This window comes from Sminthopsis crassicaudata, chromosome 4 (genome assembly GCF_048593235.1).
Source record: "Sminthopsis crassicaudata isolate SCR6 chromosome 4, ASM4859323v1, whole genome shotgun sequence".
Taxonomy (NCBI): domain Eukaryota; kingdom Metazoa; phylum Chordata; class Mammalia; order Dasyuromorphia; family Dasyuridae; genus Sminthopsis; species Sminthopsis crassicaudata.
Window position 1 is genome coordinate 340,266,564 of NC_133620.1, and position 13,829 is coordinate 340,280,392.

General features: G+C 32.9%; 1 protein-coding gene across 4 annotated transcripts in view; it reads right to left on the minus strand.

Annotated features, from left to right (window-relative positions):
- Positions 1-13,829, minus strand: part of TLK2 (tousled like kinase 2) — a 136,102-nt gene that overhangs the window by 78,337 nt on the left and 43,936 nt on the right. For 2 of the 4 annotated variants that reach the window (XM_074260935.1, XM_074260936.1), the window contains exons 6-8: positions 13,190-13,285; positions 8,509-8,676; positions 3,234-3,329 (exon numbers count right to left, since the gene is read on the minus strand). In XM_074260935.1, coding sequence (XP_074117036.1) covers positions 3,234-3,329; positions 8,509-8,676; positions 13,190-13,285 — 360 coding nt within the window. The remainder of the gene's footprint in view (positions 1-3,233; positions 3,330-8,508; positions 8,677-13,189; positions 13,286-13,829) is intronic. The other 2 variants (XM_074260937.1, XM_074260938.1) reach the window with 2 other exon arrangements.

A 13,829-nucleotide genomic window follows, 5' to 3' on the forward strand; every position in this document is an offset into this window, starting at 1 on the left:
GGGGAAAGGGAGTTTTAAACAAGATATAAGGTTTTTCTTCTGTGTATGTAGAGAGCCAAAGAGTATTAATAATAGTTACTAATTAATATATCTACTTTTCCCAACTCTACAAAATTTTTTATGGATATGACCTATATATATATATATCTGATAGGGAATAGGTAGGTTTTCACAAATGACATTCTATAGCAAAACATATCAATGATATAATATAACTCTCCAAAAGGAAGACAGAACACCTGATTGGCTACATGAAGTCACTGTAGAGTCTCCTAAAAGAGAATGATAATAATTCAAAAGAATTTAGAGAATGATAATAATTCAAAAGAATTTGGCCACACTTGAAAAATGGAGTGGAGCAAAAGGAAGAGACAAGGAGGGATGTCTTTAGGAAACGATATACTGCTTTTTAATGACTAAAATTTTTTATCTAAAACAAAGGCTTATTTTTTCACTATAAACATTTTCCCCACATACCACACTGCAGTCATAGAATATCTTAACTTAGGAAGAATTAAAATTGTGAATCACCAAAGACAATAGAGAAGTATATATTAAATATGAGAAGACAGCAATACAATATCAACAAAGAACTATCCAAGACAAGAGGTATAAATAATGTCATCAGATAAATGTAGGTCCAGTAAAGAAGGAAGGTCAGTGTAGTGGTAAGGGATAATAAAAAGATAGCTCCATTGTTACAATGGTATCTATTATTAAAAAAAAAAAAAAAAAAAAAAAAAAAGGAAAGGAAGACTCCCTTCCTTCCTCCAGCATAGTGGGTATGAAGAAGCCTACCTTTAGAGATTTACAGGAGAATACAGACAAGATTCGTATAATACATACAAGAAGTCACAAATGAACTGTGGTCATTCAAGCGAATACCCACATGGATAAGGCCACTACTACATTAAATTAAGGATGAGGCATTGTATATAAACAAAGTACTCAGAAATAGCTAATGCCTCAGATAATGCTACTGTTTAAATTGTCTGCTTCCAAAATTTAACAACAAACTAATACAAAATACCCAAATACAAATTATTTACCTTTCTATAAGCCATAGAAGCTGGAAAGAACCTTTAGAGATCTTGTCACTTGGGTCCTCGAAACATTTTTTATCTCACTTTTATATAACTCACACAATTCTTCAATATTTCAAAAGATTTGTGGCTTCACTGGCGTGGCTAGTCCCTTCACCCATGAAGGTCGCAATCCCTCTATGCTTTAGCAGATGTTTTCACAAGTTTCTGTGGCCAAAAAAAATTAACATCTGGTGGCTGACCAAACCCTATAGAAGAATCTAGCTAAACTTAGGTAGATTGATCCTCAAATGGTAGGAGTCCTTTGCTAAAACCAGGCTCTTAAATCCTTTTCAACATGATAGACACTAGCAGAGCTTCTACTCCACTGACAAGGATCCAAAATCACTTTCACACTATGATGAGATATCAGAATATGACTTCAGGATGACTGATTTAGAACTGGAAAAAACTTCACAGGTCATCTGGTCCAATCGCTCCTCAGTTTTATAACTGAAGCAGAGGGAGTTTAGTGACTTGCCCAAGATCATACAGGTAGTAAATACTGTGAAGAATAACCAATGGTTTTCATTTATATAGTACTTTATAGTTTACAAAGAAGTTAGAAGGTATTTTACATATATTATTTAACGTAAGATTTCTTAACTATAGTCTATGAATTTAAAAAAAATTATCATTCAGTATAATTGGTTTCCACTGTGATCTTTGTATCTATATGAATTTTAAAACTTATTCAGCAGAGTCACAGAAGCCTAACTAGAGATTGCCAAAAAGATTCATACCACAAAAAAGGTTAAGAACCCTAGATCTAATTTGATGCTATGCTTCAAATGCTCCAAATATAGACATCTTATGTTTTTCTCTCAAATAAATATAATTAAACACTCACTCTCAATAATCGTCTATTCTCCCCTCCTTCTTCGCCAGTCAGAATTCTTACTGTTTTCTAATGCAGATATTTTTTCTATCGTGAGGTCAGACTGTAGTGAGAAAAACAAACAAACAAACAAACAAAAAAAAAACACAAAGAGTTATCCTCTAAGAAGGTCACATCTATACAGCACAGATTTAACCTTTTGCCCTTATATTCTAAGGTTCTATAATATTAGCATATGTAAATGACCTAGTCCATTCTTTAGCCACCAACTGTTTCTCAATAAGACTAAATGCTAACCCTGGATTCAAATATGCCAATTCACAAAAACCACTTCCTATCTCAAAAACCAGGGGTGATACACTAATGGAATGTATGAAAAATATAGAAATATAGCACTACAGAAATGAGCCAATTTGAATAGAATTAGACTTCATATAAGAAGTGTCTTATAAGGAACAAACATGCCATCTAGTGGGAATAAAAAAGCAACAACAACAACAACAACAACAACAACAAAAGATTTAAAACATTGATTACAAAATTATCTAGAGAATTGGGGAGGGGCGGAAGGAATATAGGAAGAGGAAGTAGTGTTATCTTCTACTTTGGAAAATTTGGCTTCTGAAACTTTATATACATTCTCAGAATGCCAAGTATATTGTACTAAAGATAACAGTACCAAATCAGACTGAAAAAATAATTTTTTTCTCATTCATCTGGCCATCAAAATACTGCAAAATTGAGTAAATACAGCATTTTCTTTTTTTTTCTTTTTCAACATGAAATGAGGGACTTGAACTAGATGATCTTACAGTCCAGTCCTTCCTAGCTGTTAAAATCTTAGGAAACTCACTTCCAACTCTGGACCTTAACTAAGTAGATATAAAGCTATGTGAGTTAAAATTTCTCATGGGGTATTTCACGAATATGGTAGTTCACTGTTAATTTAGGAGGAAAAAAGATCTTGCTAGTTACAGAATTTTTTATTTTAAATGTGCTTCTCAAAGCACAGTATCTTTTTAAGGTACTAAGCAGTATAAAATTTTCTAATTAAAAGTACAAAAATGACAACCTCAGAGTTAAAATAGCTCCTAATACCTAATATATCTAATTCATGCACAAGATAAAAATCTCAAATTTTCTTTTTAACAAGCTATGAAGTTAATAAACATAGAAAGAAATTAAAATACTATAGTATGTTTTCCATCAGGAAACAGAACACTTGTATGAAAAAACTGAGAAGCAACACCTTTTATATATAGCATGATGCACTCATAAGTTAGCTGTTTCTTGTATTCTTTTTCATACTATACCTGTGTCTGTTTGTGCTGGATGGAAATTTGTTTTTGGGAACTGCAGGAATGCTCTGTGTTACCAGATCCAGTAGAAGAAGGGCTGCCTTGCTGAGCCTGTAATAAGACACAAGATCAATCACCAGGATTCTAATTTTCACCCAAAAACTAAGAATGGAACTTTTTAAACATAAATAAGGATTTATCATTCATTAACAATACACAAGTTAAAAGTATAGACCATGTTGCCAGAATAGAACTTTAACTATTCCAGTGTTTTCTCTCACCATCACAAAAATAAATCACTTACAGGAAAATCTAAAATAGGCAAGGTGATCTCTAAGGTCCAAATCTTAAATCTTATGAATTAAATCTGTGATACTTAACTCTCAACATATAATCTATCCAGCTAAGTAAACAATAATCCATAAACACTTCACTGTCAAAAAAAAAAATCAGATGAAAATAAATTTTTAAAAAATAATAATAATAAAAAACCTCAGGTGAACTTCTAATACTGTAACTTATTTATTGTATATAATTCAATGCTCTTTTAGGATTTATAAAATACTTTATTCATTTTTCCTAAAATTTCATCACTGAAGTACACATGCAATATGCCTTTTAAAAATCTCTCTCCAAGACTTAAATCAACTGATGCTGAGTGAAATGAGCAGAACCAGAAGATCACTGTACACTTCAACAACAATACTGTATGAGGATGTATTCTGATGGAGGTGGAAATCTTCAACATAAAGAAGATACAACTCACTTCCAGTTGATCAATGATGGACAGAGGTAGCTACACCCAGAGAAGAAACACTGGGAAGTGAATGTAAATTGTTAGCACTAATATCTGTCTGCCCAGGTTGCATGTACCTTCGGATTCTAATGTTTATTGTGCAACAAGAAAATGATATTCACACACATGTATTGTACCTAGACTATATTGTAACACATGTAAAATGTATGGGATTGCCTGTCATCGGGGGGAGGGAATAGAGGGAGGGGGGGATAATTTGGAAAAATGAATACAAGGGATAATATTATAAAAATATATATATATAAATTAAAAAAAAAAAAAATCTCTCTCCAAACACATACGTGAAACAGACTCACCAAAGATGAAGGATAAGGAATGTTAAAGCTTCTTCTAATTTAAGAACTTTAAATAAAACATATGCACATTGTGACACAAAGTATAATAATATGGCTTTACTTCTTGATAATTCTTGGTCAACACTAAAATATCAACTATTATACTGTTATATTATTAGTGTTTTATCCCTTGTTACTTGTCATTTCTACCATCAATGAATGTCTTATCTCTTTCCTCTCTTAATCTGAATCTAAGTTAGTTTGAAATACTAAATAACTCAGTATTTTACAACTTTTTACAGTCTTAGGGTTATTAAAAAATGTCAATAAGCTCCAAATGACTGTATGAAGATGCCTTTCTAAGTTGATGGATTCTGTGAACATTATTCTAACAACTCAGAGAATTTTATTCCTCTTTCAGTCTTCTGCTGATATCTAAGAATGACTTCTAAATCAATGAAAACTATTTCTAAGAATTCCAGGAAAGTAGAAAGTAACTGGAAAACTAAGACGAAAGTAAAAATTTATTAGGAAAAAATTAAGTGACACTATTAAAGAAAAACTTGACACACTTTAAAATTTGCAAAATACTTTCTAGATCTATCTCTTTACATAAAGCTCTTATATATCTGGTTCAATATATCTGGTTCACCATAATGCCAAGAGATAGGTACCAATACATTATTATTCTTAATTTAAAAAAAAAAGAAACCTTCTCAGAGAGGTTAAGTTACAGTATCAGTGATTTCAAGTCCAGTGCTCTAATCATTACGCTCATAATAAAAGGAAACTACTTTGGTCCAGGAAAAACTCACCCAAGAAATACCAAGTGAAAGCACTTTAAAAAGTATAAAAGCACAAAACAATTAAAAGCATTAAAAATCATGCAGTTCATTTCTAGTTCTCAGCAAGATCAAATAGAATTAGCAAGAACCTTAAAGTACATGTTGTTTGGGTTGGCTGGCAAGCAGATATAATCCAGCTTTACACCCAAACAGTCTTCTCTTTGTGTTTTTTCTTTCTTTTAAGCTAGAGAAAGACTTTATTAAACCTTTGTTTCAAATCAGATGTATAAACAAAACTTTTTAAAAGTTTTTTTATTTTTTTAATTTTTAGCTATTTTGCCTCATTAGGACCTATCACATTGAAAATGTACATTGCTAGAGATTTGAATTTTGTAGCTGTTAAAATGGGCTGCTCACCATTCCCTGATTAGTAAACATATTCAACTTCTCAAAAATAGATACAATTTATTCCTAGTTTCTTTCAGGGAAAAGTAAAATTTGTCATTTGCTACAACTAGTCTATGAACAACTTTCTTTCTCTGGGCAACTGATTTCCCAACAATATGGACTTATGGCTGAAATTTATTAGTAAGTTTCTCTTGGTTCAATGATTATTTCACACACCATTTTGCCAGAATGGGGACAAATTTGTGCTAGGAACTAAAAATGTGACTTGGGGAGTGGAAGTAGGTAAGGACAAGCAGAGTTTTCTTATGCTATAAGATTTTACTTGTTTTGTTTTCCCCCCAGAAACTATAATGGGAAAGGGAAGGAGGAAGATGATGGTGGAAGTTATTCAAGGTATTTATTAGGAAGTATCTATTATTGTCTTGCATGGTTACACATGTATATTGTATATATCAAACAGTGTGCCTTCTCAAAAAGGGGAGAAGAGAGGGAGGAAAGAAAAGAATTTGAAATTTAAAATTTTAAGACACAAATAATAAAAAAAAATCTATCCATATCTATCTATCTATCTATCTATCTATCTATCTATCTATCTATCTATCTATACATACACACACACACACACACACACACACAAATAATAAAAATCTCCTAAACTACAAAGAAAGGAAACAAAAAATGTAGATGTTAGGAGCTAGAAAAATGGAAAGCAAAACACTATTTTTTGGTCTTCTATTATTTCCCTCTTTGATGTTGCACGTTTTCCCAGACATCTGGCTTGTTTTTTAATCTAAATGTCAGTCTCAATTGTTTGCAGAATTCTTTACCTTGCTTCCCTAAGAAAGTTTCCCCCAAACAACAAAATCTAGGGTTACTCTCTAGTAAACATGCTTCTAGAAAAAAAAGATTCTTATATTACTACACACAAAGAACCTTTAAATTGTTAGTCTATTAACAAAAATTTAAATATAAATACTTTCCATGGTTTCCCTTTCTATGATCATCCTAATTTAAGATTTATTTTAAAAAGCATGAGCTGCAAGAGAACAAAGAAGTAGTTTTCTTTATGGTGAGCATTAATTCAATTTTAAAATGTTATTAGTCACCTACTCTGTTAAAAGAACTGTGCTTGATGCCAGAATAAAATATGTATGTGCCAAAATGTTTGTGGCAGCCCTTTTTATAGTGGCTAGAAACTGGAAAATGAATGGATGCCCATCAATTGGAGAATGGTTGGGTAAATTATCGTATATGAATGTTATGGAATATTATTGCTCTGTAAGAAATGACCAGCAGGATGAATACAGAGAGGGCTAGAGAGACTTCCAAGAACTGATGCTGAGTGAAAGGAGCAGAACCAGAAGATCGCTGTATTCTGATGGAAGTGGATATCTTCAACATAGAGAAGATCTAATCCAGTTCCAATTGATCAATGATGGACAGAATCAGCTACACCCAGAGAAGGAACACTGGGAAATTAGTGTAAACTGTTTGCTTTTTTTTGTTTTTCTTCCCTGGTTATTTTTACCTTCTGAACTCATCCAATTCTTCCTTTGCAACAACAACATTCATATATCAAAAAAAATTGGTTCTGCACATATATATTGTAAATAGGATTTACTATAACATATTTAATATGTATGGGAATGCCTGACATCTAGGGGAGGAGGTGGAGGGAAGGAGGGGAAAATTCGGAACAGAAGTACAAGGGATAATATTGTAAAAAATTACCAATGCATATGTACTGTCAAAAAATGTTATAATTATAAAATTTAAAAAAAAAAAAAAAAAAAAAAGGAGACTTTGCCCAAGCCCACATAGGTAGCAGAGCCAAGATTTGAATTTAAGTTCATTGATTTCAATTCTAGCACACTACATTATGTACTTCAGATCTCCCTAAAGACAGAGGGGAGAAACAAACTCAGAATTTACTAGATTGGGGTTTTAAAGGAAAAGTAGATGAAAAGGTTTGGCTGACCTGCTAAGAAGGGGAATATAAAGATGTGAGGATGTGTGAAGATTGGGAGAAGGGATGATAGTTCACCTGCAATAAATTTCTTTTTAAAAATTTAAAAATTTTCAATGGTATAAAGGAAAGACCATTTTGCTATAATCAATTTGGAGGTCAGACTAAATGATACTGAAGATCTTTCAAATCAAAAAACTTAAAATTCTGTAAATAGTAGCAAAAGACATGTTTATAGTTTTGGATAATAAAACAACTTAGAAACATTTTAAATAATGATTTGATTCTAAGCATAGAGATAAAGAAAAGCTATAATCACTGGTCAAGTTCTACTATAAATAAAGAAGTATAATAAATAAGAGCCCAAATGACTAATGGAAAAGTTGTCCTTGCATAAACTGGAGTTTGGGTTTTTTTTCTTCATCTGATCTTCATGACAACCTTATGAGGTATGTGCTACCATTATCACTATTTTTACAGAAGAGAAAACTGAGGCTGAGAGAAGTTAAGTTATTTGCTCTGAGTTATATAGCTTGTAAACAATATATGTGGAAAGATTTAAAATGTAGATCTTCCCAATCCCAAATCTAGCAAATCTAGGAACTTTAGAAGTGGTAAACTGAAGTTCTAACTCATATATTTGAAAAATACTATACATATTACCCACTTATTCATTGAGAAAAGTTTGTACTATATTGATTTGTTTTGGCAAATATGTTTGAAATCAGTAGATTGGGGTTTAGAAATTTTTAAAAGTATAAAAATTTGTTCCATGTAATGGGATTGCTTCACTCTGACTGATTCACCTCATGAAAGTCTCCTACCAATAAAATAAAAGTTAATGCATTCCCCTTCTCAGGATGTCCTATAATTTAATGTGGAAGTATTTAAAGATCTGTAAGAAACAAATGTATAAGTGCTGACTAAAAGGAAGCAGTAGGATAATACTCCTTCAAAAATTAATATTTTAGTATATTTACATATAAATCTGCAGACTATAACTTGTAAGTACAGACAGGAGCTTAGGTTTACTGCTCACCGAGACAAAAGTGAAGCAGAGGCCGGCTCCCCGCTGTGCCAGCTGTTCAGTGTCAAGCCGAGGTTTTGCCAGCATCACCGACATCAGGGTTGGCAGAGCCGAGTGTTCTTCCTGTACCTCCTTTGCAGCACTGCCATCTAGACCATACAGCGGCTGCTCCACTCGCCGCTGGAACACATATTAAAGCAAACATACACCTTAGACATGAAGAACAACTCAGGTTCTGCCAAAACATGCATCGGTGTTAGGTCAAGAACACCCAGCTATCAAAGTCAAGTTCAAAAACACATGAACAAGAAACAAGACACACAATGACTCTGAAATCAATCATTAAGTACATAACATATTATTTCTACTTATATTTAAACAGAGAAAACACTTCAGTCAATCTCAGTGGAACACCTCAGAGACCATCTGGAGTCCCAACCACTGTTTCACAAGACACACACACACACACACACACACACACTGAAATTCAAAGAGCTACTCAGGGTTATAATGGAAACTAGTGAAAAAGGCTTGTTCTATACCAGATCTTCCAAGGAGATAGTTTAACTATCTCTTGAATTCAGAGCTAGCCTCAAAATTAGATTTCAAGTCTAGCCTTTGACCTATGCTGTATGACTCTGGACAAGTCAAGTAACCTCTGAGAACTGGAGGCAACTCCTTTAAGATCTCATGATACAGAGGAAGTACTGACTTGCATGATGAGACAAAGCCAGTGCAGTTCCTATTCCCTATCCCTCTCTGACAGAGATAGCCAGTGTTAATCCAACTATATTATGTTGCCTTTATAAAACAGTCATTTGAATTCACCACGATTTGAATAATCCAAAATTAATCACAAAATACCCTCTCCTATTCTGCATAGTAGTTACCTAAAGAAACCTGTCAGGGTTAATTTGGAAGTTAATTACTCTTCAGTTATTTCCACTTAACTTAGAAAAAGAAAACATGGGCAGCTAGGTGACACAGTGGATAGGGCATCAGCCTTAAAGTCAGGAAGACCTGAGTTCAAATTTGACCTCTTGCCTCAGCAAGAAAAAAAAAAAAAAAAGACAATAATATCAAACACATTAGAACTTTACCATAATACGGTTTGCTACAAAACAGGATGTGGTGAGACGAGATCATGTTTGATCCATTCGAATCGAGTTTAGCCATATTATAGAAGTAGACACCGAAAAAGTTGAGTGTAATATCCATTAACTTGTAACATTCTCACTTGTCTTCAGTGTACCTCTAGCTCTAAAATGCTAAATGAATTCTAAGTACAATTTTCATCAATTTAAAGTACCCTTTCTAAAGGAACAAAGTCCTGAAAATAAGTTGTTTGATACCCCTTCAAATTTTTTTAAACAAATACTGATTTGCATACTAGAGGATAGATGATTACTAAGAAGATCAAGTGTTTATTCATTTATAATATATTTAACAGTCTAAAGAAGAGGAGTCAGTTTTTGAAGAGCCTTAGGACTCCAAGGTAGGAATGGTTTTTACATTTAAAAATTCTTAGCTCAAGGGAAGTACAACAAAGCACACCTCATCCAAATTTGTCCTACTGGCTAGTCTGTCAACCCCTGGTCTTTTCTGTATGGGACAAAAAGAGTTCTCCAATCTTTAACAGCTATATAAAAAATAGGGAACCAATGGTTCCCCCCTTTGGGAGCCTAATGTGCATTTAAAATTGTTACTACATTTGTAAGTATATAAAAAGAATTACTTTTCAGTCATTATTTATTGCAGAGCTGACAGAGAGCTCTCTCAGACATCAAGTTCAGTTTTCTTGATGGAAGGAGGAGCCTAATCTGGCATAGAAAAATGAACCTCCCTTGAGACATCTACCATATCTAAATTCTGAACATAAATCATAAAAAGTTTCACAAAGTTCTAAAGGTTAATACATATAGTATTAGTATATATTGATTAATAAAATGCAAATTCATTTAGTCACACAGTAACTTTCTATTATATATTTTCTTAGACACAAAAAAATCTACAAACATTGGAAAAAATTCACATGTTCAAGTTTTAACAATCAACAGATAGTGTTCGCTAATTTACAGTTTCTGAATGGATTTTGGAACCACAGAGAGCCATGATTTATAGATTGGCCACAGGATATATTCCCCAAAATTTCTATTTCTGTAATCTCATGTATTTTTCTTAACTCTAAAGAATTTAAAAATCCATGTTCAGGAGCTTATAAAAAATTAAAGGGGTAACACAAAGGTTTCACTACTTAATTCAACATATCAAAAAATGCAGGCCTGAACCACAAAACATTTCCAAAACAGTTATACAAATTAAAAATGTAAAAATGTTGATGTCGACAATTACAAAATAATGGCTAAATATTTTCATTTGTCTAAGTCTTTGTGATTTAGAGAATATAAATATTTCCATGGATGTAAAATTTATAATATACTACTTGGTGTTTTAAAATACAAGAGAAATAAGAATATACTGCAGGTTTTTTTTAATCTTCATCCAAAGAATTTGTAAAAGCAAACTACAGCTTTTACTAATCCTTAATACTCCCTAGTGAGAAAGGTGGGAGAAAGAATGGAACTAAGGTTGTTTAGCCTGGAACAGGAAAGGAGGCATCAACAGCAGTCCATAAGCTTTCTGAAAGATTATTATGCTTAAGCAGTATTGTGCTTTTTCTGTGTGTGAGAGGATACAATATTACTCAAATATTACAAATTAAACTGAGGAAAAATAAGCAACTTAGGCAGGTTTGAGTCATAAATAATTAATTTTCTAACACTACAAAGTTAAAGAATAGTTGTTGGTTTTCATTGGTAGGGGATTATTTCCTCACAGAGAATCACCACCACCCCCTAATCACAGATCTAGAACAGCAACAACAAAACTAACAATTCAAAGGAATTAACCGGGATTAATCCAATTTCTTCCTAAAATTCTAAGAAAAAATGTTACTTATAAGATGCAAATAAAGACTAGAAATTCAATCTCAAAACTAAATCTTTTAAGAAATAAGTATCAATTGCTAATATAAAACTGCTAGCCAATGGACAAGATTCTATTAAGTACCTACTGATGGGTTCAGGAATATAGCAGTAATCTTGAGGTCCCCCAACCTTAGGATGCTATTGTTCTAACAATTTGTCTGTCAATGATTCTAAAGTTTCCTGGCCTTAAGAATACAATCTGTTGGTGAGTGATAACTAAGTACCTGAGACAACAGTGAATAGAACACTACTTAAACCTACCATAAGCCATAAAATTGGTAAGTAAGTAATATGAAGCTCTGGTCTCTCTAACTTTTCCTATAAATTTTTCTTCTTGTCCCTAGTTCTTTGCTAAATCCTTTTAGGAACTTTACCTGCTTCAACTGGCCATACAATTGTGGTGTCTTTCCTCATAGGTTCTAAAAACCCTTCTTTCTACTGGGTAATTTTGAATTCCACTGAGGAACCTGGTCTGTTATATGCGCTCCCACTTCTATTTATCTTGTATCCCTTCATTTTCTATGTAACCTATACCCTAAATAAATCTACCTTTTATCAAAAAGAATGGATATTTTGAATTCTTCACATGTCCAAACCCCAACATTTGGTGCTAAACCCCACACCATAGATCACATCACCTACCAAGTACCAAGTATGCTATGCATTAAAGACAAAAATAGTCCCTGATCTCTATCAACTTACATTCTATTGACCAAAAAAACCCCCAAGCACACATGATTTCAAAAGGGAATCTCAATCAGTAGACAATCTAGAAAAGGTCCAATTTAGGAGATAGTACTTAAACAGAATTTTGAAGGAAAGTATGGCTTTTAAAATGTTGAGATAAAAAAAAAAAAAATACATTCCAGGCATGAAAGTCAACTAATACAAAGGAATGGATACTTGAATTGTTATGTTGCAAAAGCAGTTCAATCAGCTTGGCTGGACCAGAGTGAATGGAGAGTATATAACATAATAAATCTGAAAAGATAAGCTGAAACCATTTTGATTCTTGAATATAAAACAGGAGATTTTATATTGTATCCTAGATAGAAATAATGGGACATCACCGGAGCTTTCTGAATTAGAGAAATGACATGATCAGCCCTGTACTTTAGGACTATTCTTTTGACAGAAAATATGGAAAACAGATCAGAAAGGGGAGAGACTTGAGGAAGGAAAACCAATTAGGAGACTACTACAGTTATCTCATAGACATGAAGTAATGAAATCTTAATTAGGGTAGACAAGTTAGAGAGAAGGGGATGGATTAGAGATTTGTTGTAAAGCTAAAATTGACAAGACTTAGCATGTGATAAAACTGATAAACTACAGTAGCCCAGAATATGCCAAGAACAATTAAGCTGTTTCACATCAAATAAAGCCAGAAAATATATTATAAAACCAAAGCTTTGCAAGGATACATATTTTTGCGATTTGGATTAATTACTCTGTGAAGGAGCTTAGTGTTGCTGCACACACAATTAATTTACAAATATTGTCATTCCTTCTCCTCCCCCAGACCATTTACATGAAAATTGGATTCACCAAATACAACTAAGAGTCTCATGGTACTCCAAACTATTGACTTTTCCCCCACTTCCATTTGCCACCCCACTCAGTTTCCATTCATAATTAATGCAAGGCAAATTTTATGTGAATCTCCTTGGTTTTTAAAAAAAATCCTTTAACATGTGAATACTTACTGGTAAGGGATTAGATAAGGAATGTTGTGGTGAGGATCGTGCAACAGGTGGAACACTTCTACCAGGGCTGGTCCCTGGTCCGGTTCCCCCAGCAAACTGGTCAGAGAAAAATGGATATAAATAATTCACAATAATGCTATATTTCAAATAAGGAAAAGCAGGAAGATCAAAGCCACCATAGACCCCAGCTTTTGACAGTTCACTAGAGGGCCTTTTGCCCTAAAAACAAAAACAAAAAAAAACAAAAAAAAAAACTGTTGCTTTGACCCAGGCAATCTGTTACTTCCCAGAGAGAGAACATTATGTTGTGAAAAAAACTGAAAAATAACAATGCAACATATTTTCTTGTGGAGCTCCAATGTAAGTGAGCTATAGGAAACAGATAAAAGGGTTAAGAAGCTGAAGGTAAAAACTATTCTAAATAAATAATCTTCTTATGCCAAAAATATACCCTAAGAGTTATACACAGTTTACTGGAAACACTAATTTAAAAAAAAAAAAAAAAATCAGCTTCACTAACCAGTAGTCACTATAAACACACTATATACTCCATTGACTCATAAGTATACTGACATTTACACAGAAATAAAATACTTTACCAAAAAAAACCCTTACTGACAAGAGAACTGCTCAATAGAGT